The sequence below is a fragment of the Lampetra fluviatilis genome, chromosome 51 (assembly GCF_964198595.1).
Source record: "Lampetra fluviatilis chromosome 51, kcLamFluv1.1, whole genome shotgun sequence".
NCBI lineage: Eukaryota > Metazoa > Chordata > Hyperoartia > Petromyzontiformes > Petromyzontidae > Lampetra > Lampetra fluviatilis.
The window spans coordinates 7,054,998-7,082,853 of record NC_136325.1 but is presented as its reverse complement, the minus strand read 5'-3'; the positions used below and the strand labels follow the sequence as shown (position 1 = coordinate 7,082,853).

The window sequence follows — 27,856 nt, the reverse complement described above, 5'->3', positions numbered from 1 at the left end:
GTTGGGGTCCCGTTAGCATTAGAACCCCCCCTCCCTCCCCCCGCTGTCACCCGGGGAAGGCCATTTAAAGAACAAAAAAACACGTGACGTGCGATGATGTGACACCCCCCCCCCCCCCCCAGGACATTCGTTTCCGACTTATTCTTTTTATGTTTGGCTAGGCTGCAGGGGCGGCTGCGGCGGTCACAGCCGTCGGGACCGCCCACAACTCCCCCCCCCCTCTCCCCTCCACCATCCCCCCCCCACCACCCCCCACCACCCCACTTCACTTGACGCGCTTCATGCCGCGGCCCATGAGACACGCGAACACGGTCATGACCATGCGCGGCTTCACTTCGACGAGGTCGTCGGGAAGCGCGTAGACTCGCGCGCCGATCTTCCGCGCCATCGAGATGGCGTACCTGCCGGCGACGAGGGAGGGAGACGAGAAGGGAGAGAAGGGGGGGGGGCACGGTTAAACATATTTTTTGGAGTTTCTGTTCCCACTCTGCCCCCCCCCCCTCTTCTGTTTTGTGATCGGCGTTTTGTGCCTGTATAAAATAAATACGGGTGCTTAAACACGTTTTTGAACACTTCTGATAATTTGCAACAACCATACCACATTTCCATTGAAAGCTTTCGTGACTGCAGGGATTCATCTTCTTGGTTCTTTCGGTAAAGTCACGTAGAAGGAAAATAATAAAATAATAAAAATAAAACATAATAAAATAATAGACAGACTCTGTCTACTTGACAGACCTGTTCTCCACCTGAGGACGGCTGCTTGCGTTGTGGCCGAAACGTCGTGAGAATTCTTTTGTAATGTTTTATTTTTATTATTTTATTATTTCCCTTCTACGTGACTTTACCAAAAGAACCAAGAATATTAAACTGTTCTTTATTTTACCAGGTAAGGCCCACCGTGCTACGTAGCTCTTTGTCAGAAGTGACCTGGCCACAAACGATATCCCAATGAAGTGTATCATCACGTGGAAATGTATAGCAGCCAAATAATCTAAACGCGTGATGGTGATTTCTCAATGTGGGGGGAAAAACCGGAGGACCCGGAGAAAAATCCACGCGACCACGGGGAGAGAGACACGCAAACTACAGCAGGAGTCAGGGTCGGTATCGAAGCCACGACCTCCTGTACACCAGGCAAGGGAGTTAACATCTCATAGCCACCGTGATGATGATGAGAGAGAGAGACACGCAAACTCCAAATATTCAGCAGCAGGCGTCAGGGTCGGGATCGAAGCCACGACCTCCTGTATACCAGACGAGGGAGTTAACATCTCATAGCCACCGTGATGATGATGATGATGAGAGAGAGAGACACGCAAACTCCAAATATTCAGCAGCAGGCGTCAGGGTCGGGATCGAAGCCACGACCTCCTGTATACCAGACGAGGGAGTTAACATCTCATAGCCACCACTTGGCCCGCCCTGGGAAGCCTGGAGTGTGGTCTCTCACTTGGCATTGTCCTGCTTCTCCTTGAGGTCGAGAAAGCCGGTCTTGATGATGTCGTAATTGATGGAGCCCGGTTGGATGGCATCGATGAGGTCCAGCACCGCATGGCTGCTGCTTATGCTGGTGTCCTGCAAAAGACAAAGATCCACCACACCACACGACCCCCACGTGTAGCCTTGAACGGTCTGTCACCACGGCGCCCGTGCCAGACGGGGTGCACCTTGAGGTCACGCGAAGTGTCGAAGGCTCGCCGGAAGGTGACCGAACCGGGGTGACATGGGTGAACTGTCTGAGATGGCGTTGCAGATGCACCACCGAGAGACACGGATACACAAAGGCAAACGACGGCGATGGTGATTCCGGGGATGGTGATGGCAGCGTTAGCGACGCACCCTGAAGCTGGAGATGAAAGACTTCTTCCTGGCCTCCTCCAGGCTCTCGTTCACCCAGCCGATGATGATCTCGTCGTTCACCTTCTGCCCATCACCCAGGTCCTCCAGAACAATCAGCGTGTACCTGGAGACACGCACGCGGCCAACTCAATCAATCAAACTTGATTTCTACGAAGCGCTATTCGTGCAAAAGCACATTCCTTGCGGAGGGAGCTGGTAGGAACGTTGGGTTGCTCGGTCAATGGCCAGGGTCAACGGCGGCGTGGTGTATTCCGCAAATATGGCCGACTGTGAGGGTGGGCACAAGCCGGCGTGAGTAGGTTAAACGTTGAGTTTTATAAGGGCACCACGGGGTGACCAGCCCCTCTCCACCCAGATTCTGACCGTTCACGCTGAGGCCTCACCGTCTCATGATCTGCCACACAAGCGCCAGGGTCAGCGTGGGGTTGCCTTCGTACAGGTCCTGCCCCGCGATACCAACCAGGGAGAAGCCCGAATCCTTGCCCAACGTCACCGCGTAGTTGCAGTTCTCAAGCTGCGGACAAAAGACAAAGAAGAAAAAATGATGATGATGATGATGAAAATATGTATAATAAAGTAATGTAAAAATGTGTAATAATAAAGTATTCTTGGTTCTTTCGGTAAAGTCACGTAGAAGGGAAATAATAAAATAATACAAATTAAACAATAAAATTCTCACGACGTTTCGATTGCAACACAAGCAATCATTATAATTCCGGTTGTTGAGGCTGAAGCACTTTTAAAATAAATCTAAAAACTTAATTTTTTTATACTCTTTGGTTCATTCGGTTCCTTTTTTTAAAATTGCTTTTTTAACTTGCTTGATGATGATTGTTTGTGTTGCAATCGAAACGTCGTGAGAATTGTATCGTTTAATTTTTATTATTTTATTATTTCCCTTCTACGTGACTTTACCGAAAGGACCAAGAATATGAATCCCTGCAGTCACGAAAGCTTTAAATCGAATAATAATAAAGTAATGAATGTATATTTAAAATATTTTTAACCATAAAAAAAAAATAAAAAACAAAAAAATTACACTAAATATATTATGTTTAAAAAACAATAGGGCCCTCTCTTTTTTTTCCACCAGCACACGTGACCCGAGCCAGCACAGGGCGCCCTCTCGCTACGCGGCGGGGACGGGTTCCCTCCGCTTATTTGCCGTGACCGTGACCTCACGAATTATGAATCCTCAATCTCAGGGCCAAGGGGGTGGGGACTATTGAAGCGATGTTGGTGGGGGGGTTTTGGGGGGGAGGGGGGAGTTTGGGGGGGGGGGGGGTGGCGATGACGTCACTGGGGCTCACCTTCTTCATGTGGGCACTCAGCTTGGCGTACGGCGCCTTGTTCACCTTGTCCCAGTTCACCTTCGCCTGGATCCTCTCGTACAGCTGGAAGATGACCTGCGCGTCCGTGAGGTCACTGCGGGGCACAACAAAGACAAAGATCCCCCGTGTGGCCTCAACGGACCGTTGGGGCAAGTGCTGTTGTGAAGGCCGGCGCCACCCCCAGTGGCGATGTTGTTCACACACCGCACCAGGTACTCATTTGAGGTTGAGTCGACCTAGGGGAGGCCCAGGGCCGAGTGTTGGTCGTGAATGAAACCCGGGTCGCCGGGTTCGAAGCGCAGCGTAGCGCTAACCGCTGCGCTACCGCTCCCCACACACACACACATACAAAGACAAAGATCCCCCGTATAGCCTTAAGAGACTGTAGGGGCAAGTGCTGTTAGCGAGCACCTATGAAGGCCGGCACGGCACACGAGGGGGTGGGTGGTCAGCACCACGCCCGTCCGCCTTTGTCTCCCTAGCGGCGATGTTTACACACCGCACCAGGTACTCATTTGAGGCTGAGTCGACCTAGGGGAGGCCCGGGACCGGTTCAGATAATCGTCACCGGTGTTGGAACGTGAGCGGGAATCGAACCCGTGTCGCCGGGTTCATCGCGCAGCGCGCTAACCACTACACTATCGCTCGCACACACACACGCACACATACTCGCACACATACACGCACACATACACACACATGCACACATACACGCACACATACACACACACACACACGCACACACACGCACACATACATACACGTACACACGCGCGCGTTGTGTCGCATCCAACCCGTGACCCAACAACGCCCGCGGCTCACCTGTACAGGTGGTTGACGAAGGGAATGACCCCGAGGGAGTTCATCCAATTGCGGAACTGCCGCTCCTCCCTCGTCTCGCCTGGCGACACGGCACACGCGCTCGGGGTTAGCGGGGCGAGGTGGCGGCTGCGTGGGTTGTCACTCCCACGCGTCACCCTCGCTCACCTGCTCACCCTCACCTCACCGCCGCTCACCCCATGCCCGCGCCGCATGCGTCCGTCACGCACAGAGAGAGCTGAGAGCGAAGAGCGAAGCCCCATGCCATCACCAGCAAGCATCTGCCACTGCCACATCCACAACTGTCGCCACTAATAAGCACTTGCCCCAACAGTTTGTTGAAGGCTATACGGAGCGGGGGGGATCTTTGTCTTTATCTTTGTGAGTGTGCGAGTGATGAGTGTGTCTGTGTGTGATTGTAGAACACTAGGGGGGAGCGGTGGTGTAGCGGTTAGCGCACTGCGCTACAAACCTAACGACCCGAGTTCGATTCCCGCTCACGGTCAGTGACGATTATCTGGGCCTCCTCCTAGGCCGACTCAGCCTCAAATGAGTACCTGGTGCGGTATGTGAACATTGCCACTGGGGAGGCAAAGGCGGCTGGGCGTGGTGCTGACTACATGTACTCGCTAATGGCACTTGCCCCAACAGTCTGGTAAGGGTATACGGGGGATCTTTGTCTTTGTAGAACACTGGGTGTCAAGACGCGTGACTTCCGTGGCAATTTGGATTCGTTTAACTCATCAATGTTACCACATTATTATGAATAATGTCATTATTGCAATCCTTGCGATCATTGCCATATTTAAAGTGTACACACGTGTTTCTGTTTAGTCTTTGTGTGCCGAGTCCAAATGTTAATTGAAGACAACGATAGCGTTCAGAGAGGCTGCGATGCCATGAACGTGCGAAGGTGGTTGGACATTGCTGCTGCTTCGTCTTCTGTTGTTGTAGCACAAATCCCCGAAAAGCCCATTTGAGACCACACGACATGGAAGAACATCTTCTTGGTTCTTTCGGTAAAGTCACGTAGAAGGGAAGTAATAAAATAATAAAAATAAAATATAATAAAATATTATTATTACTTCCCTTCTACGTGACTTTACCGAAAGAACCAAGAAGATGAATCCCTGCAGTCACGAAAGCTTTAAATCAAAATTTCATAATTTTATTATGTTTTCTTTTTATTATTTTATTACTTCCCTTCTACGTGACTTTACCGAAAGAACCAAGAAGATGAATCCCTGCAGTCACGAAAGCTTTAAATAAAAAAAAAATTGGAATAACATCTTCCCCGTGGCAACGACAGCAAGGGACCACCTCACCAGACTCGAGAGATCGAGAGGCGCCAGGAGGTGGCAGCGCAGACGAGGAGCGGTCCTCAGCAACAGCCACGTGGCGGTTGGTGGTGAGCCGGCGCTACCCAACAACTGCCCCGAGCTCTGCGATCCTGTATATATATGTCGGACCAATTAACGGGGATTTATATGTGCGTGTTACATGAAGAGCCACTTTATTTAGGGTTTTACAAAATAAGGAACCCTACTAAGGATTTCCACAATGAGGGACCCGAGGCTTCTTGACTGACTTCCAGCTTGTATCTTCCTCCGAACGTTCCCACTCCGCTACGTGAGTCTATGGCTCTCTGTGTGAGTTTATAGCTCTCTGTGTGAGTCTATGGCTCTCTGTGTGAGTCTATAGCTCTCTGTGTGAGTCTATGGCTCTCTGTGTGAGTCTATGGCTCTCTGTGTGAGTCTATGGCTCTCTGTGTGAGTCTATGGCTCTCTGTGTGAGTCCATGGCTCTCTGTGTGAGTCTATAGCTCTCTGTGTGAGTCTATGGCTCTCTGTGTGAGTCTATGGCTCTCTGTGTGAGTCTATGGCTCTCTGTGTGAGTCTATAGCTCTATGTGTGAGTCAATGGGTCTCTGTGTGAGTCTTTGAGTGATGGGAGCGGTAGGCGCGCTGCACTACGAACCCGGCGACCCGAGTTCGATTCCCGCTCACGACCAACGCCAGTGACGATTATCTGTACCGGTCCTGGTCCTCCCCTAGGTCGACTCAGCTTAAAAAAATTAGTATCTGGTGCGTAGTGTAATCATTGCCACTTGGGAGACAAAGGCGGTCGGGCGTGGTGCTGGCCACCCACCCCCTCGTGTGCTGTTCTGGCCTTCATAGTTGCTTGCTAGCAGCACTTGACCCAACATTCTTTTAAGGCTATACGGGGGATCTTTGTCTTTGTTCGCCTCCTAATGTTGGCGTCCAGTGGAACAATCTGTCAGTCGCCTCGCTTGCAAGGCCTTCTCTGGGGCGAGCAGCAGAGGAAACGCGACGTCCCATCTTCGAGTGCGGACGTTTGGGCATCCCGAATGTTCCAGGGCATTTAAAAAAAATTAACCCTTAAAAACAAAGTTTTTCACTATAAATCCTTTATATGCGTGGCGGCTAGAGTCCCCTCGTCCTCTGGCTTGAGATGGCTGCCACCTATGGGTCAGATGCTTGCATTGCACCATTAAGCAATTGGTAATTAAATATAATATTTTTGTCCTAAAAAGTGTAAAATTTTGGACATTTTTTTTTTTTTTGGACACGAACATTAATTGTCACGCACAACGAGTCTGTGTGCAAAATGTCAGCTCGATTGGATCACGGGAAGTGGGTTAAAAAACGACCGAAAGATTTGCACGGTCCTAAGCAAGCAAGCAAGCGAACTTAATATGAAGGATTTAAAAATAAGTGGCGGCCGAGTCTTCAGACTCTGCCTTCTCGACAGACCTGTTCTCCACTTGAAGACGGCTGCTTGCGTTGTGGCCGAAACGTCGTGAGAATTATTTTGTTATGTTTTATTTTGTATTATTTTATTACTTCCCTTCTACATGACTTTACCGAAAAAACCAAGAAGATGAATCCCTGCAGTCACGAAAGCTTTAAATCGAAATTTAGCGGCCGAGTGCTTTCACCGCCGCCACCACCACCATCACCGACGACAAAAAATAATAACTCCTGAGTTCCCACCACCCAAGCCTCACCGCCGTGCACAAGAAGCAACGGACCGATAAGCGCCCAAAGGCAGTCTGGCATCTGCATGCAGGGCAACGGTGGAGAGAGCAGAGGGCAAGTGGGCGAAACGTGAAGGCAGTAACCGGGTGACGAGGGACGCGGTCGCCACGTTGATATTCTTTTCTCGCAGAGATCCTATTTCCCCTGTCGCCTGTGAAATCTCAAAATGCTTATTGTCGGATGTGTCGAATATTTTTTAATTTTTTGAACTGTTTATTTTATTTACCGGCTTAAAAAAACCCACCGAGCTATGTAGCTCTTTCACAGGAGCGACATGACCACAAATGACAGCTCAACGAAGTGGCTTATCATCACGAGGGACAATATAGCAGCAGCAAACTACTCGAAACGTGCGATGTTGATTCTGAAAGTCGAGGGGGGAAACCAGAGGAACCGGAGAAACATCCACGCGACCACGGGGAGATGAGAGACATGCAAAACTCCAAATATACAGCAGCAGGCGTCAGGGTCGGGATTGAACCCACGACCTCCTGTATACCAGGCGAGGTAATTAACATCTTGCCACCGTAGCGCCCCCGAAACTTCACCAGGCGAGCCACCATAACCACCACCACCACCACCACCGCCGATTCCCACCTCGGATCCCAGCAAGGATCCCACTTCCCCGGGAACGAGCCCGAGACCCGGGCTTTTTCGTTTCATCACCATCATCACCATCATCACCATCATCACCAACATCACCAACATCACCGTCACCACATCCGCCTTGACAAAGAAGGCCCAACGCGTTAAACACAAAATGCAGGCACGCACGTTAATCCCGGCACGGGGGTCAAAAACAAGTCGCAGTTCGTACGGAGTGCGCTTGCACAACAACGTCTGGGTAATCCCGGCAGCGTTCGTCCAACGAGCCCTCGCTCCGCCGATGAGACCCGGGAGGTCGAAACCGATTCCAGAGTTCGTTCGCCGAAGCAAAGTGCCGCTTGGTAATGTTGGTCCTGAATGCCAGTAGGTCGATGGACTGCTCACCCACCGCTCTTATCCACGGTCACGGTCAAGGCAATTTCCCAAACAAAGCGACGGGTACGGGTCGGCGGATCGCGTCAGATCTGTAGCCTTGAGCCAGCGGTGGAAGATCCTGTGACGGTTCCACCTGAAGACGGAAGCTTGTGTTGCCTCCGAAACGTCGTGATTTTTATTTTATTTTTTATTTTACTTTTATTAATTTAAATTTAAAAAATTTTACCTACGTGACTTTACCGAAAAAACCCAAGAATATGAAGTTCCACGTCCCTAATGGATGGATCGAGTCCATCCGCACAAACCGGTGATCGAATTGTATAGGCTCTGGAGGGCCCACGACCGTGCCGAGTGGCGAGAACCCACGTCACGTGCCAATCAGGTGCAAAGCGTTGCCGGCGTTAGCACCGGATAGGCACGGGGCGGGCAGGAAACAAAGCTCCTCGTGAATGTGCGATTGTTCATTTACGTGACAAAGTGGCCGGGCGAGCATGATGGTGTGGCGGGTGTGAATGCGTTAATCGCGGGCGTGGGGCGTCTGGTGCATCGCTGTCATCTTCAGGGCTGCCACAAAGTCAACTTTTGCATGAAATGCCGATGTCCTTTGGCCACATTCTGCCCAAGCAATTCTGGAATTATTAAAATAATAATTCAGTGGACGATTGATGCATGGATTGGGAGGTGATCTGATCTGTGGTTGGTGGATTGGGAGGTGATCTGATCTGTGGTTGGTGGATTGGGAGGTGATCTGATCTGTGGTTGGTGGATTGGGAGGTGATCTGATCTGTGGTTGGTGGATTGGGAGGTGATCTGATCTGTGGTTGGTGGATTGGGAGGTGATCTGATCTGTGGTTGGTGGATTGGGAGGTGATCTGATCTGTGGTTGGTGGATTGGGAGGTGATCTGATCTGTGGTTGGTGGATTGGGAGGTGATCTGATCTGTGGTTGGTGGATTGGGAGGTGATCTGATCTCTGATTGGGGGATTGGGCGGTGATCTGATCTCTGATTGGTGGATTGGGAGGTGATCTGATCTGTGGTTGGTGGATTGGGAGGTGATCTGATCTGTGGTTGGTGGATTGGGAGGTGATCTGATCTGTCATTGGTGGATTGTTGGAATAGAGGGTAACGATATCCTTTTATCATGCAAAGGGACTTCGAGGTCATCCTGTACCGCCTCTGGGGTTGCCGGTTTAGTCATCGTCAAAGGTCATCTTTGCTTTCTTTCTCCACGTTCCAGATTTTCTTCTGCCATCTCCTTTCCAAAAAAGCGACGTGAACCGTTGCCTCGAGAAAATTAAGTGGGGGAGGAGGGGGGGGGGAAGCATCGGTAAAATCACGAGACATCTGACAGCGGGGAATGGGTACATGGTTATAACCGACGGAGCCGATGGAGATTTCCAAGGTACGCGATGAACGTTACTCGGGAGGACATTGCATAACCCAAGTGTCACCCTGGAACGACACCGACGGCGGTCGGCGTCGAATTGGGGCTCTTCCGTGAGGTGCCGCAGTGGCGAGATGCCAACTCCCTCGCCTTGTATGCAGGGGGTAGTGGGTTCGATCGAACCATGACGATGTCTGCTGTATATTTGGAGTGTGCGTATCTCTCTCCCTGTGGTCACGCGGAATTTTGTCTGGGATCCTCCGTTTTTTCCCCTCCACATTTAGAATCGACAACACCACGTGTTCAGAGTCTTTGGCCGCTGCTGTGAATTCCCACGTGATGATGACGAGCCCACTTTCGTTGAGCTATCATTTGTGATCGCCAGGTCGCTTATAAAAATAACTACGTAGCTTCGTGGGCCTTACTGGGTAAGATACAAGTCGTAATGAAGTACAAAAATATAAAAAGAACTTAGATTTAAAGCGTTCGTGACTGCAGGGATTCATCTTCTTGGTTCTTTTTTTTAAGTGACGTAGAAGCAACCATCCTCAGGTGAGGACGGCTGCTTGCGTTGTGGCCGAAACATCGTGAGAAGTATTTTATAATGTTTTATTTTTATTATTTTATTATTTCCCTTCTACGTGACTTTACCGAAAGAACCAAGAAGATTACTAGGTTTTGTTTTCATTCGTACCTGATGATGGGTTTAATGTATTATTTTCTCTTTCTACGTGACTTTACCGAAAGAACCAAGAAGATATAAAAAGAAGTGAAGAAAATTAATGATTGTTATTTAGTTTTAGTTATTAAACCGCGGGTCAGGGCGCGAGATTTCCGCAGGAAAACTTCTGCGACGGCGGTCCTCCCGAGGATCACTCGGCACTGCCGTGCTGTTCGGAGGAAGAGGTCAGAGGTCACGACGGCAACGCGGCCCAAAAAGAGTGCCCGCGGCCAGCGGCTCATAGGGCCAGGCAGCCTTGTGCCAGGCACTCATTTAAGGCTGAGTCGACCTTAAGGAAGGCCCAAGGGACCGGATCAGATGCTCTTCGCCAATGTTGCTCGTGAGCCGGGAGTCGAACTCGTGCCGCCGGTTTCGAAGCGGGCGGCGCTAACCGCTGCACCGCTGCTCCCCGCCAAGCCAACCCACTGCACTGGGCGATCTCTGCTGGACATCTGTGAAATAAACAGCCGCGTAGCTCATCGGATTCCTCCGGTCTAAATAAACATTCTGACCGCCACTGGCCCGCTCGCTGCCGAGCACGTGGGTTCACCACTGGCCTGCAGGGTTCACAAAATGGGATTCGTCGAAGTCTGGACACGACACCGATGGCGTGCGAGGAAATTCGCCGGGCATGCGACCGAGAAAAAAAGAGCAGAAAGACAACTTTTTAAATGATGGAGCTCGCACGACAAAGACGATAGTCACCGCATTCGCGAGGCGCTTTCAGATGCGCTCCTGCGGCCGTCTGGAACGCTCTTCCTTCCGATATTAGGATGCCGCTGGGAGCTATGCATTTTAAAATCATCTCAATTGAAAACTAATTTCTTTCGAACTCCTTTTTGTGTTTAGTTTTTCGTCGTCCCTCCTCCCCCCCTCCGAGCGGACACCTTCGATTAGCCTGGTTGGCTACGTATGGCGCGAAAGAAATTCAACGTACGTTACACGCACACGCACATTCTTGAACAGCGCGATCAGAAAACAAGAGGCTGAGCCACAAGGGTTGTTGCGACTGGGAAAATGGGAGGTTGGACGCAATTTGGGGGGAGGTGAATCCAATGTGATGCCCTCGAGCGGAGCTGCACCGTGGAGAAGAAAGGCCGACGATCGGCGCACTGCAGCCGGCGGTCGTGGACGTTTATGAAGTGGGGGACCCTCAAAGGAATGGCTCCACCCTCCCTGTGATCGCCCCCACCACCCCCCTCGCCACTAGCGAGACGCCGGTGTACGGCAGCTGTGAGCAGTGCGACGCGCGACGAGAGAGGTCACGCGTTCCGGCAGAGCAACGGTCCTTCGCTTGACTGTGCGCGACGGACGAAGGGTGAATGGATTTGAGTGGGGTACGCGACGCACGCGCAGAGAGAGAGAGACGCGTGGGCTGCGTGACGTCCCTAGGGATTAAACAGGCGACAACGCAGCGCATATTCTCACACCATTTACGGAAACAACAACAACAAACAACAACGGGTGGAACAACTGCAATAGAGCAGCACTCGGGGTTTGCAATCGCACGACGGATTTCTGGAGCCACTATAAATCACAAACACCCCGCGTGTTCCCCCCGTTGACGGGGGGGGGGCGGGGGGAGGGGAATGGTAACGACTCGTGCTGCTGCTGAGATTTACCGTCCCGGGAAAACATCCCACAAAGAATTCGCCACTTAACGGTCCAGGGTCTGCGTTGGTTGGCGCCCTGCGTGCGTGGTTTAGCTTACGTGAGCGTATTGTCCCTGGCTCTCTCCCAGGCTCGCCTTCTTCCCTGCTGCCAATGCCTGGGGGGGATGTTATCTCCCCCGCCTGGTATACGGGCGGTCGTGGGTTCGATGTCGTTAAACCCCAAGGACACTCGAGCAGACGGCTGGTACAATACACCGGTTTGGAGCCAACTCCTTTCCCAGCGCGTGTTGCGTACCCCAGGTACCAGGGGCCGACCGGTGTGACGACACCGGTCTCGGCACGTGTGGGAAAAGTCAACCTTCTCGCCATCGGGCGATTGCAAGTAGAGAATAGCGGTGGCCCAGTGGGCAGCCCACTCCCCCCCCCCACTCCCCCCCCCCCCCCATCTGCGTGAGCGGTTATGGGTAAGAGCAGGGTTCTTCAATTATATTTAATGGCGGGCCACGCAACAATAATAATAAAAGAGTGTGCTGGTCGGGGCTGGTCACGTGATACACGCTACGCGTGCTGGCGGGGCGGGTCACGTGATATATGCCACGCGACTGAAACCCCCCGTCCAGTTTCCGATGACGTACATCTACGTGTCCGTACATGCACGTCATCGAAAGTAAAACAACTTGATCGGTGCCGAGGCTCACCACGCAAGGCCACGCGCGCGCGGGAGGGCGGTGTGGCACAGTCTTGGCGCCGGCCATCGTATAGTGGCGGCGGTCGTGTCGCTACAGTTCTCTGCGGTGAGTAGCGACGTCCTTAAAAACAACGCCGCTACCGCACCTAACGCCTCTCTGGATAACGTCAATGCTGAGCCGCTCGCGCGTTCCAAGATTCGCCGGTGAACGGGACCCCCCCAACCCTGCAACTTGCGGTCATCTCGGAATGGTGAGAGGGTTATTAACGCCACGGGCATCAAACGCTACGGCCGTCGTGTTGCAATGTCGCAAATTCCGTGCACGCGACCTCATTTCTCTCCGGGTCTCTCATCTCTAGGCCTGGTGTATTTCGCCTCCATCTCACCGATCTTTTATCTCTTTTCGACGACTCTCACTCTCATCTCATCTCTGACCTCTACCACCATACGGGCCGGTGTGGCTACCTCATCCTGCCCTCCCTCCATACGTGGGAGATCGAACGAGTCACAGCCTAAGTGTGACTTCGGTGAAGGGCAACCCGTTGCTCACATCGCAACCCGTTGCTCACATTGCCTGTCGATCGCCAAAATGCACGCCTTTTGCAGGAGGCACAAATGGAATCCACGTGGCAACTGCAGATGCCATCGAATGGCTTTCCAAACTGAACATCTCGCTATAAACTCTGTCGACTGGTGTCACATTACAACTAACGATGCCTTTCAAGTCCCGCGTGAGATAAGATGACTTCTAACCCCCCCAGCCCCCCGTTGTTGATCTCTCTCCATGTTCTACGCCTCGCTCATCTGCCTCTCTCCTGTTTGTCGCTGATGAAACCCGATTTGAGAGCTTCTCGGCTCACGGGGTACTTCAAGATAAACTGAAGTGTCTCGCTCAGCCGACAATCTCCTCAGAAGGCCGCAGCTCGCAGGACCACGCTGAGGGGGAGACATCTCAACCGGTCCCTTGGGTCCCACGTGGGCCACCGCACGGGCCACCACGTGGTCCCCATGTGGGCCACCACGTGGGCCACCACGTGGACACCACGTGGACACCACGCAGGGCCACCACGCATGCCACCACGTGGGACACCACGTGGGACACCACGTGGGCCCCACGCAGGGCCACCACGTGGACACCACATAGACACCACGTGGACACTACGCAGGGCCACCACGTGAGCCACCACGTGGGACACCACGTGGGACACCACGTGGGCCACCACGTGGGACACCACGTGGATACCCCACGCAGGGCCACCATGCGTGCCACCACGTGGGCCACCACGTGGGCCACCACTTGGACCCCATGTGGGTCACCACGTGGGCCACCACGTGGGCCACCACTTGGACCCCACGTGGGCCACCACGTAGGCCACCACGTGGGCCACCGCGCAGGGCCGCCAAAAAACGAGTTGAAGAACCCTGACGCAGAGGAGGAAGCACGGGAGAGCCGCCACTCAAGGGGGAGACGCAGGCACGCGGCACAGTACCTACATTGCGAAGGCCAGCCTCGTCGCTCTCTATCTCTGAGAGGATGGAGCGGGGGGGTGGGGGGGGTTTAGAGAGAGAGAGAGACAAGCTCGCCGGGGGGGGGGGGGGGGGGGGCGCGCACCGTCAATGACAACGACGACGACCGTCTCAACCCACCGCGGTTGAGGCAACAGCAACAACAACAACAACCACTGCGGGGTGTCTTCTCTTCTTTTCCCGGCGGGGACGCGAGCAGAAATTGACAAATGCTCGCGACGCACGTTCGTCAAAACGTGTCATAAAGCGTGTAGCAGTAATAATTATAACACGTGTAGTAGTGTAATCATAAACCCCCCCCCCCCCCCCCGTCTTCAGTAGCTGGTGACGTTGCGGCTGACGGACTAAAACCCCGGGGGTCAATCCGTCCCCGACTGGACGCCCGCTGCGGCCCTGGGGTGTAGGCACGTGCATGCGCGGAACTTCTTTCGCACTCTACGCAGCCGACCGGAGGTGCGGGTCACTCAAAGCCCGTAAGCCTCTGGGTTGGGGGCCTTGGTTCACGCACACAGCCGGAGCAAAAGGGCCTGGCTTTGCTACTATGGCCCAGCGAGGCCCTGGGTGGGATGCTGACTTATTGGGCCAATACGCAGGGGTCTCGACGTCCTTGATTTGACTCTTTTTTTCACTTCCCCCGAGGCCATTATCGCTGATCCTCTGGGGCGCGGCCAAAAGCTGCGGTGTGCGGGGACATCAAGCCCAGGTCTTGGTGCATCCGTCTAAGGCCGGCCGGGTACGGGTACGGGTAGCCGTTTGCGACCCTGGTGCGGCCGGGTACGGGTACGGGTAAGCCGTGAGTCACTGGTGAGTAACCGTTTGTCACTCATTTCGGGTAGGGTACGGGTACGGGTAGGGAACGGCTACCCGTACCTGGCCGGGTACGGGTACGGGTACCCATTTGCGACCCTGGTGCGGCCGGGTACGGGTATGGGTAAGGAATCAAAACCCGTTTGCGACCTCTGCCACGGTGTCTATTGCCGTCTTCTCTCCGACGACCACCCCCACCCAGGCCACCGCCCGCTCCACACACACAGCGCAAGCTGTTACCTTCCAGCTGGCTCCAGTCGATGCCGCTCTCGGGCCGGCTGAGCGCCGGGTGCTTGCTGAAGAGGTTCGCCACGAAGGCCAGGTTGAGCTTGTAGTTGCCCCGCACCACGTCGGTGGGCGTCACGAACTGCCGGCAGTCCAGCCGGTCGGCCTGCTGCAGCATCTGCTCGGCGCGCTTCGTCTCGTCTTGCTCCTTGTGGTGGGGGGAGTGGCGGGGGGGGGGGTGGGGGGACAGCGGCCGCGGGCAACAGCGGTGGCGGGTAATCAGCGTCATTGTCGTCGTCGTACGCGCGTACGTGCGCGTTGTACGTCATCGGAGAGGAACGATGGTTGCGTACGCGCGAAAATAAAATAACTTCTCCTTGGTTATTTCGATAAAGTCACGTAGAAGGGAAGTAATAAAATAATAAAAATAAAACATAATAAAATAATTCTCACGACTTTTCGGCCACAACGCAAGCAGCCGTCCTCAGGTGAAGACCAGGTCTGTCAGGGAGACAGCGTCAGACGCTGTCTCCAAAACGTCGTTAGAATTATTTTATTATGTTTTATTTTTATTATTTTATTACTTCCCTTCTACGTGAATTTACCAAAAGAACCAAGAAGATGAATCCCTGCAGTCACGAAAGCTTTAAATCGAAATAAAATAACTTAATCGGTACCGAGGATACCCACAAAGCCATGCCGGAGGTCGTGTGGCACAGTTTGGTGCCAGCCTTCATAGAGTGCCCACTTCCTCTTTCGGCTCGGCGCCTTTCCTTTTTTGGACCCGCCCCTCATTTTCTAGGCCCCGCCGCTTTCATTTCTAGGCCCCGCCCCTTCCCCCCCCCGACACGGGTGTTGGGCCGGTTTGGGTAGTGTGTTGATGGGAGCATGGGGTGGAGTTGAACCAGCAACCTCTGAAATCTTCAGCTCACTAACCATTACACCACGCCAGTCTCTGTTACACCACCACCACGTACCTCCCCCCGCTAGAACCACGTCCCCCCCTCCACCCCATCCCCCTCCTCCACCACGTCCCCCCTTCCCTGTCCCCTCTCCACCACATCCCCCTCTGCGTGCATGTGTGTGTGCATGCGTGCGTGTGCGCGTGTGCATGCGTGCGTGCATGTGTGCATGCGTGCGTGCCTGTGTGTGTGCATGCGTGCGTGTGCTTGTGTGCGTGCGTGTGCGCGTGTGCATACGTGCGTGCATGTGTGCATGCGTGCATGTGCGTGCGCGTGTGCATGTGTGCGCACGCGTGTGCGTGTGTGCATGCGTGCGTATTCCCGCGGGCTCACGGTGAAGCCGGCCATGTCGATGTCGATCTTCTCCTCTCCCTCCACGTCGCCCTTGGGCGCGATCTGGTTGATGAGGTGGAAGTACGCCTTCGAGTCCTGGGGACGCGGTGGGGGGAGGGGGGTCGGTGGGGAGAGGCGCAGCGGCATGTTTAGTTGGGGGTCCCCAGCGTCGCGCTCGAGAGAGAGAGAGACAGCCGCGTTGATGATACATGTGTCGTCATTTAACTGTAAAAAAAACTATTAAACTATAATATATCTACATCATGGGACCTCCTTTGCCAGTACCAAAATGTGAGAATAGGTTTTCCCCTTTTGACGTCCTCTGGTCTCACACCGTTTTGAGACGAGGCTCAAAAGAAAGCTGTCTCTGGTGTGGACCAATCAGTTTAAAAGTCAATGCATTTATTATCAGAGTACGTTTTTTGTTTGCATTCTTACCACAAGCATTGTGGTTAATGCAGACATGATTCCTTGTAAAAGGTTTCAGTTTGGTGTTTTAACATCTTAACACCTGTTTTGTTGCCAGAAAATAGGGGAAAACCTCTTCATATATATATATAAATTTTACTAGGTAAGGCCCCACTGAACTGACCTGACCACAATTGATAGCTCAACGAAGTGGGCTGATCACGTGGAAAGTTATAGCAGCCAAATACTCAACATTCTAATCATGTTCAGAAACCGGAGGATCTGGAGAAAAATCCTCGCCACCACGGGCAGAATATGCAAACTCACATATACAGGCCTCAGTGTCGGGATTAAACCCACGACCTCCTGTACACCAGGCGAGGTAGTTAACAGAGGTGTGGACTCGAGTCATATGACTTGGACTCGAGTCAGACTCGAGTCATGAATTTGATGACTTGCGACTCGACTTGGACTTGCATAACAATGACTTTGTCCCACCTATGAGATGTGGACTCGAGTCATGTGACTTGGACTCGAGTCAGACTCGAGTCATGAATTTGATGACTTGCGACTCGACTTGGACTTGCATAACAATGACTTTGTCCCACCTCTGGTAGTTAACATCTCACCACCGTGGCATCCGCATATTATAACGGAACAAGATGACGGTAATGTCCACCTGTGCGTGCAGAATCTGGTGACAATGCGAAGAGTACTCAATATTAATACTGTAATCGAAACGTTCAATGCATGTATGTATGTTGAACTTCTTTCGCACCGTACGTAGCCAACCATTATAATTGGAGGTTCGGAATGATGATGATGATGATGTATGTTGAACTTCTTTCGCACCGTACGTAGCCAACCATTGTAATTGCAGGTTCGGGATGATGATGATGATGATGTATGTTGAACTTCTTTCGCACCGTACGTAGCCAACCATTATAATCGGAGGTTCAGGATGATGATGATGATGATGTATGTTGAAATTCTTTCGCACCGTACGTAGCCAACTATTCTAATTGCAGGTTCGGGATGATGATGATGATGTATGTATGTTGGACTTCTTTTGCTAGTTGGAGGTGCGGGGTCCCGAGCTAAATGGTGGGTCCAAGTTGTAAACCCCCAAAAAAACTAAACCATCCTATTAACCATGTAAAAGGCCCCCTGAGCGACTCATTCTCTTCCCAGAGGCGACCTGGCCGTCATCGCACGTGCGAATTCACAGCAGCAGCAGCAGCAGCCAAACGGTCGAAACGCGTGTTGATTGTAAATGTGGAGGTGGAGGAGGGTCGGGATGGCAAAACCGGACGACCTGGAGAAAAATTCACAACGATCGTGGGGTGGGGGTGAAGGGGTGGGTGGATTTGGGGGGGGAGGCGGGGGGGGGTGTGGTGCACCTGGATGTCGGTGGTGAAGTTGTTGATCTTCTGCCAGCCGGCTTTATCCAAGTGGTAGTTGACCCAGCGGAGGAGCAGCTCCTCTGGCGAGAGCTTCATCAGCTCCTCCAGACTCTCGCCGTCCATCAGCAGGGCCACCAGGGCTGCCATGAGGGAGGGGAGGCAGCGGGGAGCGGTGGGGGTGGGGGGCGAGGGGTGAGTTACGTGCACACACGCACACACGCACACGCACACACACACGCACACATGCACAAACACACACGCACACATGCACAAACACACACGCAAACGCACACACACACACACAAACGCACACACACACGCACACACACACGCACACACAAACGCACGCACACACACACGCACACACACACACACACGCGCACACACAAATGCACACAACCGGCGTGGTCATCGTTATGAGCGGTCGGTCCACGGGACCAGGACGCGACGGCAGCGAGCGACGGTGAGCGACGTTGCTATGAGATGGTGGGTGGCGATGAGCGACAGTGAGCGACGATGGTGAGCGACGTTGCTATGAGATGGTGGGTGGCGATGAGCGACGGCGAGCGGCGGTGAGCGACGTTGCTATGAGATGGTGGGTGGCGATGAGCGACGGCGAGCGACGATGGTGAGCGACGATGGTGAGCGACGATGGTGAGCGACGATGGTGAGCGACGATGGTGAGCGACGATGCTATGAGATGGTGGGTGGCGGTGAGCGACGGCGAGCGACGGTGAGCGACGATGGTGAGCGACGATGCTATGAGATGGTGGGTGGCGATGAGCGACGGCGAGCGACGGTGAGCGACGATGGTGAGCGACGATGCTATGAGATGGTGGGTGGCGGTGAGCGACGGTGAGCGACGATGCTATGAGATGGTGGGTGGCGGTGAGCGACGGCGAGCGATGGTGAGCGATGATGGTGAGCGACGATGCTATGAGATGGTGGGTGGCGGTGAGCGACGGTGAGCGACGGTGAGCGACGATGGTAAGTGGCGGTGAGCGACGGCGAGCGGCGGTGAGCGACGATGGTGAGCGACGTTGCTATGAGATGGTGGGTGGCGATGAGCGACGGCGAGCGACGGCGGCGAGCGACGATGGAGAGCGACGGTGAGCGATGGCGAGCGACGGTGAGCGAGCGACGAGGGCGTGCGCTCGCTCACCCTCGTTGCGCGTGAGCTCGATGTCGGCGAAGAGGCCGATCTTGATGATCTGCCACAGCAGGCCGAGCGCCAGGTGCGGCTTGCCCTCGCGGATGTCTCCGGCGCCGATGTTCACCACCTGGCAGCCGATGGCCGACGCCGAGTTGAGGGCCAGGTTCAGGTTCTCCTGCGGGGGGCGAGAAGGCCGTGGGGGGGGGGGGGGAGGTCAAGACGGGGTGAACCCCGGTTGACGTGGCCGACCAAGGGGGCCCACGGGAGACACGGTGACACGGAGAGCCGGTGACACGGAGAGCCGGTGACACAGAGAGCCGGTGACACGGAGAGCCGGTGACACGGAGAGCCGGTGACACGGAGAGCCGGTGACACGGTTAGCCGGTGACACGGAGAGCCGGTGACACGGTGAGCCGGTGACACGGTGAGCCGGTGACACGGTGAGCCGGTGACACGGTGAGCCGGTGACACGGTGAGCCGGTGACACGGAGAGCCGGTGACATGGAGAGCCGGTGACATGGAGAGCCGGTGACATGGAGAGCCGGTGACACGGTGAGCCGGTGACACGGAGAGCCGGTGACACGGTGAGCCGGTGACACGGAGAGCCGGTGACACGGAGAGGCGGTGACACGGTGAGCCGGTGACACGGAGAGCCGGTGACACGGTGAGCCGGTGACACGGAGAGCCAGTGACACGGAGAGCCGGTGACACGGAGAGCCGGTGACACGGAGAGCCGGTGACACGGAGAGCTGGTGACACGGTTAGCCGGTGACACGGAGAGCCGGTGACACGGTGAGCCGGTGACATGGTGAGCCGGTGACACGGTGAGCCGGTGACACGGTGAGCCGGTGACACGGTGAGCCGGTGACACAGTGAGCCGGTGACACGGAGAGCCGGTGACATGGAGAGCCGGTGACATGGAGAGCCGGTGACATGGAGAGCCGGTGACACGGTGAGCCGGTGACACGGAGAGCCGGTGACACGGTGAGCCGGTGACACGGAGAGCCGGTGAAACGGTGAGCCGGTGACACGGAGAGCCAGTGACACGGAGAGCCGGTGACACGGAGAGCCGGTGACACGGAGAGCCGGTGACACGGAGAGCTGGTGACACGGTTAGCCGGTGACACGGAGAGCCGGTGACACGGTGAGCCGGTGACATGGTGAGCCGGTGACACGGTGAGCCGGTGACACGGTGAGCCGGTGACACGGAGAGCCGGTGAAACGGTGAGCCGGTGACACGGAGAGCCAGTGACACGGAGAGCCGGTGACACGGAGAGCCGGTGACACGGAGAGCCGGTGACACGGAGAGCTGGTGACACGGTTAGCCGGTGACACGGAGAGCCGGTGACACGGTGAGCCGGTGACATGGTGAGCCGGTGACACGGTGAGCCGGTGACACGGTGAGCCGGTGACACGGTGAGCCGGTGACACGGTGAGCCGGTGACACGGTGAGCCGGTGACACGGAGAGCCGGTGACATGGAGAGCCGGTGACATGGAGAGCCGGTGACATGGAGAGCTGGTGACACGGTGAGCCGGTGACACGGTGAGCCGGTGACATGGAGAGCCGGTGACACGGTGAGCCGGTGACACGGAGAGCCGGTGACACGGAGAGCCGGTGACATGGAGAGCCGGTGACATGGAGAGCCGGTGACACGGTGAGCCGGTGACACGGTGAGCCGGTGACATGGAGAGCCGGTGACATGGAGAGCCGGTGACACTGTGAGCCGGTGACATGGAGAGCCAGTGACACGGAGAGCCGGTGACATGGAGAGCCGGTGACACGGTGAGCCGGTGACACGGAGAGCCGGTGACATGGTGAGCCGGTGACACAGAGAGCCGGTGACATGGTGAGCCGGTGACACGGTGAGCCGGTGACATGGTGAGCCGGTGACACGGTGAGCCGGTGACACGGAAAGCCGGTGACATGGTGAGCCGGTGACACAGAGAGCCGGTGACATGGTGAGCCGGTGACACGGTGAGCCGGTGACACGGTGAGCTGGTGACACGGAGAGCCGGTGACACGGTGAGCCGGTGACATGGAGAGCCGGTGACACGGTGAGCCGGTGACACGGTGAGCCGGTGACACGGTGAGCCGGTGACATGGAGAGCCGGTGACACGGTGAGCCGGTGACACAGAGAGCCGGTGACATGGTGAGCCGGTGACACGGAGAGCCAGTGACATGGTGAGCCAGTGACACAGTGAGCCGGTGACACGGAGAGCCGATGACACGGTGAGCCGGTGACACGGTGAGCCGGTGACACGGTGAGCCGGTGACACGGTGAGCCGGTGACACGGAGAGCCGGGCTACGGCAAAGGGTGGTACAGCGTGGAGGGGGTGGGGGGGGGCGGTTGATGGTGCTGGTGGGTGGCGTTGCCGGCTTGAGACGTGGCTTGTAAGTGAAACTAAAATGTTTTCAAGTTTTTATTTCGCCAGGTGAAGGCCTCGCTGAGCTTCGCGTAGTTTTTTTGGCAGAAGTGGCCACACCACGAAGTGAGAGGCCAAGGAAGTGACGGCTCATCGCCGTCGCGTCGATATTCATAGCAGAAGCCAAACACTCTCAACGCGTAGCGGCGTCGATTCTAAATGTGGAGGGAAAAACATGAGGACCCGGAGAAAAATCCACGTGACCACGGGGAGAGAGAGAGAGACACGCAGACTCCAATTATACAGCAGCAGGCGTCAGGGTCGAGATCGAACCCACGACCTCCTGTATACCAGGCGAGGTAGTTAACATCTCCAAGCCACCGTGGCAGGATGTGTGTTGAACTTCTTTTGCACCGTACGTAGCCAACCGTGCTAATCGGAGGTGCGGGCGGGGGGGGGGGGGGGGGGGGGGGGAAGGCCAACTAACTAAACACAAAAAGCAATTCGAAAGAAATTAGTTTTCAGATTTAAAAGTGCCCAGCCCCAGTGGCTTCCGAACATCGGAAGGGAAGAGCGTTGCGGACGGCCGCGGTGACAGCGACCGTCTCTGTTCGGTGGTTTCAGCAAGACGAGGGAAGTGATTAGAGGGCATCCACCGGGCAGGAGAGAGGTGAAGACGCAGGACAGGAGATCAGAGGGGGCAGAGGTGAGACCAGCGGGATAAGTCGACTAAAGGAAAGGTGAAGAGGGCAGACGTTGGTTGTGCGGTTGTGCGGATGTGTGGTTGTGTGGTTGTGCGGTTGTGTGGATGTGTGGTTGTGCAGTTGTGCGGTTGTGTGGTTGTGTAGGCGTGCGGTTGGGCGGCTGTGTGGTTGTGCGGTTGTGCGGTTGCTGCTCCGCTTGTTGTCGCCAGGAGAGCCTCGCCGAGCCTCGTGACCCGTTCCCAGCAGGGTCCTGCCACTCCTCACCTGGATGGTGAAAGCGGTGAGCTTCTTCTTGTTGATGGCTCTCTCGTCGATGGTGTCTGGACTGGAAATGTTGATCATTTTGCTGCGACGGACAAAAAAAATCAAAAAGAGGTCCCCTTGATCAGAGCCGCACGACACACAAAGTGAAATGTGGTCGACTAGCCGGACCGTTACCACCGTCTCATCCACACTGTGGTCACCCACCACACTGTAGGTGACAACAACACAGTCACCCACTCACCTACCCACCCACTCACCCAGCCACTCACTCACCTACCCACCCACTCACCCACCCACCCACCCACTCACTCACCTACCCACCCACTCACCCACCCACCCACTCACTCACCTACCCACCCACTCACCCACCCACCCACTCACCCACCCACTGACCCACTCACTCACCCCCCCGCCACCCACAAACTCACCCACTCCCTGACTCAACCACCACACTGCAGGTCACAACAACACAGTCACACACTCACCTACCCACCCTATCACCCACCCACTCACTCACCTACGCACCCACAAACTCACCCACTCCCCGACCCAACCACCAAACTGCAGGTCACATCAATTCCCTTCCCTGCTCCTTTCCAACGCACCCCCAGAGTGGTATCTGGCTAAGCAAGTCCTCCCCCACTGGCTCCACCACCAGGTTCTCTCTCTCTGTATCTCACCAGAGGATGATGCCGTCCCCCAAGGACCTGAAGAGCGACTCGTTGTCGGGGTTGACGGGCAACACGTGCTTGCAGTCGGGGTCAGGCTCCAGCGCCTTGTTGACCCAGCCGGCGAATGCCACGCGCTCCTCCACTGTGGACGCGCGCACACACACACGCACACACGCACTTACACACACGCACTTACACACACGCACTTACACACGCACTTACACACACACACTCACACACACACACTCACTCATACTCACTCACACTTACACTCACACACTTACACTCACACATATACACACACACACACTTACACACACACGCACACACGCACTTACACACACACACTTACACACACACACTTACACACATACACTTACACACACACACACTCACTCACACACACACACTCACTCATACTCACTCACACACTTACACTCACACATATACACACACACACACACTTACACACACACACTTACACTCACACATATACACACACACACACTTACACACACACGCACACACGCACTTACACACACACACTTACACACTCACACACACTCACACACACACTCACACACACACACTCATACTCACACTCACTCACACACACACTCACTCGCACACTTACACTCACACATACACACACACACACACTTACACACACTCACTTACACTCAACAACACACTCTCCGACTTACACATACACACACACACTTACACACACACACTCACACACACACTCACACACACACACACACACTCACTCACACACACACACACACTCACTCATATACATACACACACTTACACACACTCACTTACACTCAACAACACACTCTCACACTTACACATTCGCACACACTTACACACACACTTACACATACACACTTACACACACACTCACACACACACTTACACACACACTTACACACACACACTTACACACTCACACACATACTCACACACACTCACACCCTCACACACACATACTTACACACACACACTCACACACACACACTTACACTCACACACAATAACAACAATCGCCATTCGCCACTAAGTGGCGGTGACGTCACCACGACGCTTGTGCCAGGCCATGTGCACCTTGAGGCCACGTGAAGTGTCGAACGCCCGCTGGCAGGAGGTCACGGGGCAGACGCAGGTGCCACAGGTCGACTGACTGAGATGACCGAGATGACCGTGCGTGTGTGCGTGCGTGTGTGCGTGTGTGTGTGCGTGCGTGCGTGCGTGCGTGTGCGTGCGTGTGTGTGCGAGCGTATGCGAGCGTGTGCGCGCGTGTGTGTGTGCGCGTGTGTGTGTGCGTGTGTGTGGCTGCGTTTTCTTGCTGTGTGTGTGTCTGTGTGTGTGGTACAGCTGTGTGTGTGTGTGTGGCTGTGTGTGTGGCTGTGTGTGGGTGGTTGTGTGTGTGGCTGTGTGTGTGTGCCTGCGTGTGTGGCTGTGTGTGTGTGCGCCTGTGTGTGTGTCTCTGTGTGTGTGGCTGTGTGTGTGTGTGCCTGTGTGTGTGTCTCTGTGTGTGTGGTTGTGTGTGTGTGCGCCTGTGTGTGTGTCTCTGTGTGTGTCGCTGTGTGTGTGTACCAGCTGTGTGTGTGTGGCTGCGCTACCCGAATACGAGTGCTGGGTCCCTTCGCTGGAGATGTTGGAGGTGCCACCAATGGCCAGGATGCCATCCTTCTTGCTGATCGTCTTCCTGAACGTCTTGCCGATCTCCGTGCTCTTCAGCTCATGGTAAACCTGCAGGCACGTCGTCATCATCACCATCACCACCACAACCACAAAAACAACGGTCCCCCATATAGCCTCAACAGACTGTTGGGGCAAGTGCTGTTCGCGAGCACCTCTGAATGCTGGCAACGGCACACGAGGGGCTGGGTGGCCAGCACCACGCCCGGTCGCCTTTGTCTCTCCGGTGGCGATATTTACGCACCACACCAGGTACGGATTTGAGGCTGAGTCGACCTAGGGGAGGCCCAGGACCCGTTCGGATAATCGTCACGGGTGTTGGTGGTCCCCGAGCGGGAATCGAACCCGGGTCGCACGAGGTGTCGTAGCGCAGCGTGCTAACTGCTATGCAAAGACCCACCGTATAGCCTTCACAGATCGTTGGGGCAAGTGCAACACACGCGCACACACACGCGCACGCAGGCAGACACACGGACAGAGAGGCAAGAGAGGCAAGAGAGCCTACCGAGATGAACTCGTCGAAGCTGATGCGCCCATCCTGATCGGTGTCGCTCACGACCATGAGCTTCTGCACGATCTCGCGCACGCGGAAGCCCGGCATGGGCAGGTTGGCTTCGCGGAACAGGTCCTGCAGCTCGAAGTCCTGCACGTAGCCGCTGTTGTTCACATCTACGGGGGGGGGGGGGGGGGGGGGGGGGTCAGGGTGGTTAGGGTGGCGTGCAGAGTCGAGGTGAGGGGAAGGTCACGGGCGAGTCCGTGGGTGACCTCGATCGCCACCCTGAGGTTGATCCAGGAATATACAGGGTGTTTTAAAAAGATGGACCCGATTTGAAATCGCGAAATCTCTGCAACCACGAACCGCCCATGAATGAAACTGTTACCACTTGAAAGGGCGGGGCATAGAGAAGGCGGGGCATAGAGAGGGCGGGGCATAGAGAGGGAGGGGCATAGAGAGGACGGGGCATAGAGTGGGAGGGGCATAGAGAAGGCGGGGCATAGAGAGGGCGGGGCATAGAGGGGGCGGGGCATAGAGGGGGCGGGGCATAGAGAGGGCGGGGCATAGAGTTTCACATGATTACCGCTCGATGCCTCTCCCAGCGCACAAACAGCCCCTAGCCTCAGTCATTCGCAAGACGCGCTGCCTCAACGTTGGATAGGTCGCACGTGACCCCAAGACTTGGCCCTACACTCTTGGCCCCCAAGATCTCCAGACGTCACCACAGTCTGCGACTTTTTGTTGTGGGGATACGTCAAAGACCTGCCACCATTAGCGACTAATCTGGATGACCTCAAAAACAGAATCACGGCAGCGGTGACTTCAGTGGAAGAAGACACTTTGAGAGGCGTTTGGGACGAATTTAACCATCGTCTCGATGTTGTCCGTACAGCAGGCGGAGGGCACATAGAGCATTTATGAAATGGCTAGTAAAACTTGATAACTCATTAAACCGTTTGTAACTGTTTGTGTAATTGTAACATGTTTCCATCGTGAAATATACTTCGTTTAAATTGGGTCTATCTTTTTACAACACCCTGTATATATACGTATGCAACGGAGCCGTAATTCTGGCGAATCGCCTGATGGTGCTGTTTGCGTAACGTGAGCCCTCCTAACCACCAGCGTGGATCTTACGACAACAATTCCTGTAGCGACGTTGTCGATGGTGATCGTGCAAATGACAGTGATGATGATGATGACAGGTGATGATGATATACAGTATTTGACGATTGTTCATGGTAATAATCGATGATGGCGGTTGATGTTGTTGACGCGAATGATGATGACAGCGATGATTTTGGATGACGATGGTCGTGGTGATGATGATGGCATTGAAGGTGATGATGACAATGTTTTAATGATGACAATAATTGTAACCTTCTTGGTTCTTTCGGTAAAGTCACGTAGAAGGGAAGTAATAAAATAATAAAAATAAAACATAATACAATTTTATTATGTTTTATTTTATTACGTGACTTTACCGAAATAACCAAGAAGATGAATCCCTGCAGTCACGAAAGCTTTAAATCAAAATAATTGTAACGTTTTATTTTTCTACATTTGCGTCGTCGTTTCAGCAAAATGCATCTCACATTCGCCGAGGCACCACAGAGGGGCCGGAAGGCATCAGTCAGGCCGGTAGCCGGCGCAACCGGCGATTTCCCAAGCTCTGCAGTCCTCTATATATTAAGATATTTTCAGCCAATAAATTAGTGTATTTATGACGACGGTGACTATCACATTTATTTTGCTTGACAATCATGCCGCTGCTGCTGATGATGATTGTGTTTGTTGATGTCGACGCTGACGATGATGACGACGATGATTACTGGCGGTGATAATGACGACGACGATGACGACAGACGGTGACGAGTTACCGATCTTGTCGAAGGCCTCTCTGATCTCCAGCAGCTCCTCCTTGGAGATGTGCGCCGTGTTGGACATCTTCGTCTCTCTCGGTGAGCAGAGTAGCCGGCACCGCTCGTCACAACCAAGCCTCTGCGATGGAGATCACGAGACACGCGGGAGATTGAACACTTCATTGGTTTAGAACTGCCTTGCGTGTTTAGGTGTCCTTCCCCCACACCTCCGATTAGCACGGTTCGCTGCACACAGTGCGAAAGCAGTTCAACATACATACATAGACTCACACAGAGACTCATAGACTCATCACAATGAGACCCATAGACTCATCACACAGAGATCCATGGACTCACATGCAGAGACTCATAGACCCCTAACACAGAGACTCATAGACTCACACAGAAACCCATTGACTCATCACACAGAGATCCATGGACTCACCACACAGACACCCATAGACCCATCACACAGAGACCCATAGACTCATCACACAGAGACCCATAGG

The 27,856-nt window shown here is 54.4% G+C and overlaps 1 protein-coding gene across 1 annotated transcript; it reads right to left on the bottom strand.

Moving 5' to 3' along the window:
- Nucleotides 1-265: 265 nt before the first annotated feature.
- Nucleotides 266-27,477, bottom strand: LOC144948791 (plastin-3-like). The gene is made up of 16 exons (XM_078878442.1): nucleotides 27,366-27,477; nucleotides 25,495-25,658; nucleotides 24,911-25,040; nucleotides 23,292-23,424; nucleotides 22,612-22,693; nucleotides 19,286-19,451; nucleotides 18,121-18,263; nucleotides 16,313-16,408; nucleotides 15,033-15,225; nucleotides 7,668-7,796; nucleotides 4,017-4,095; nucleotides 3,174-3,288; nucleotides 2,247-2,377; nucleotides 1,843-1,966; nucleotides 1,454-1,578; nucleotides 266-401 (listed from the first exon to the last, which is right to left on the bottom strand). Exons 1-16 carry the CDS (start codon nucleotides 27,430-27,432, stop codon nucleotides 266-268), a joined length of 2,013 nt encoding a protein of 670 aa, XP_078734568.1. The 5' UTR covers nucleotides 27,433-27,477.
- Between the last annotated feature and the right edge of the window lie 379 nt (nucleotides 27,478-27,856).

Bases quoted from the DNA above. Each gene is read 5' to 3' on its own strand.
- LOC144948791 (XM_078878442.1), bottom strand. From the start codon at position 27,432: ATGTCCAACACGGCGCACATCTCCAAGGAGGAGCTGCTGGAGATCAGA. The intron at 23,425-24,910 runs GTAGCGCAGCCA...GCGCGTCCACAG, and splicing joins GACCCAGCACTCGTATTCGG to TGGAGGAGCGCGTGGCATTC. The intron at 19,452-22,611 runs GTGAGGAGTGGC...CGCCCCCCGCAG, and splicing joins TCACCGCTTTCACCATCCAG to GAGAACCTGAACCTGGCCCT.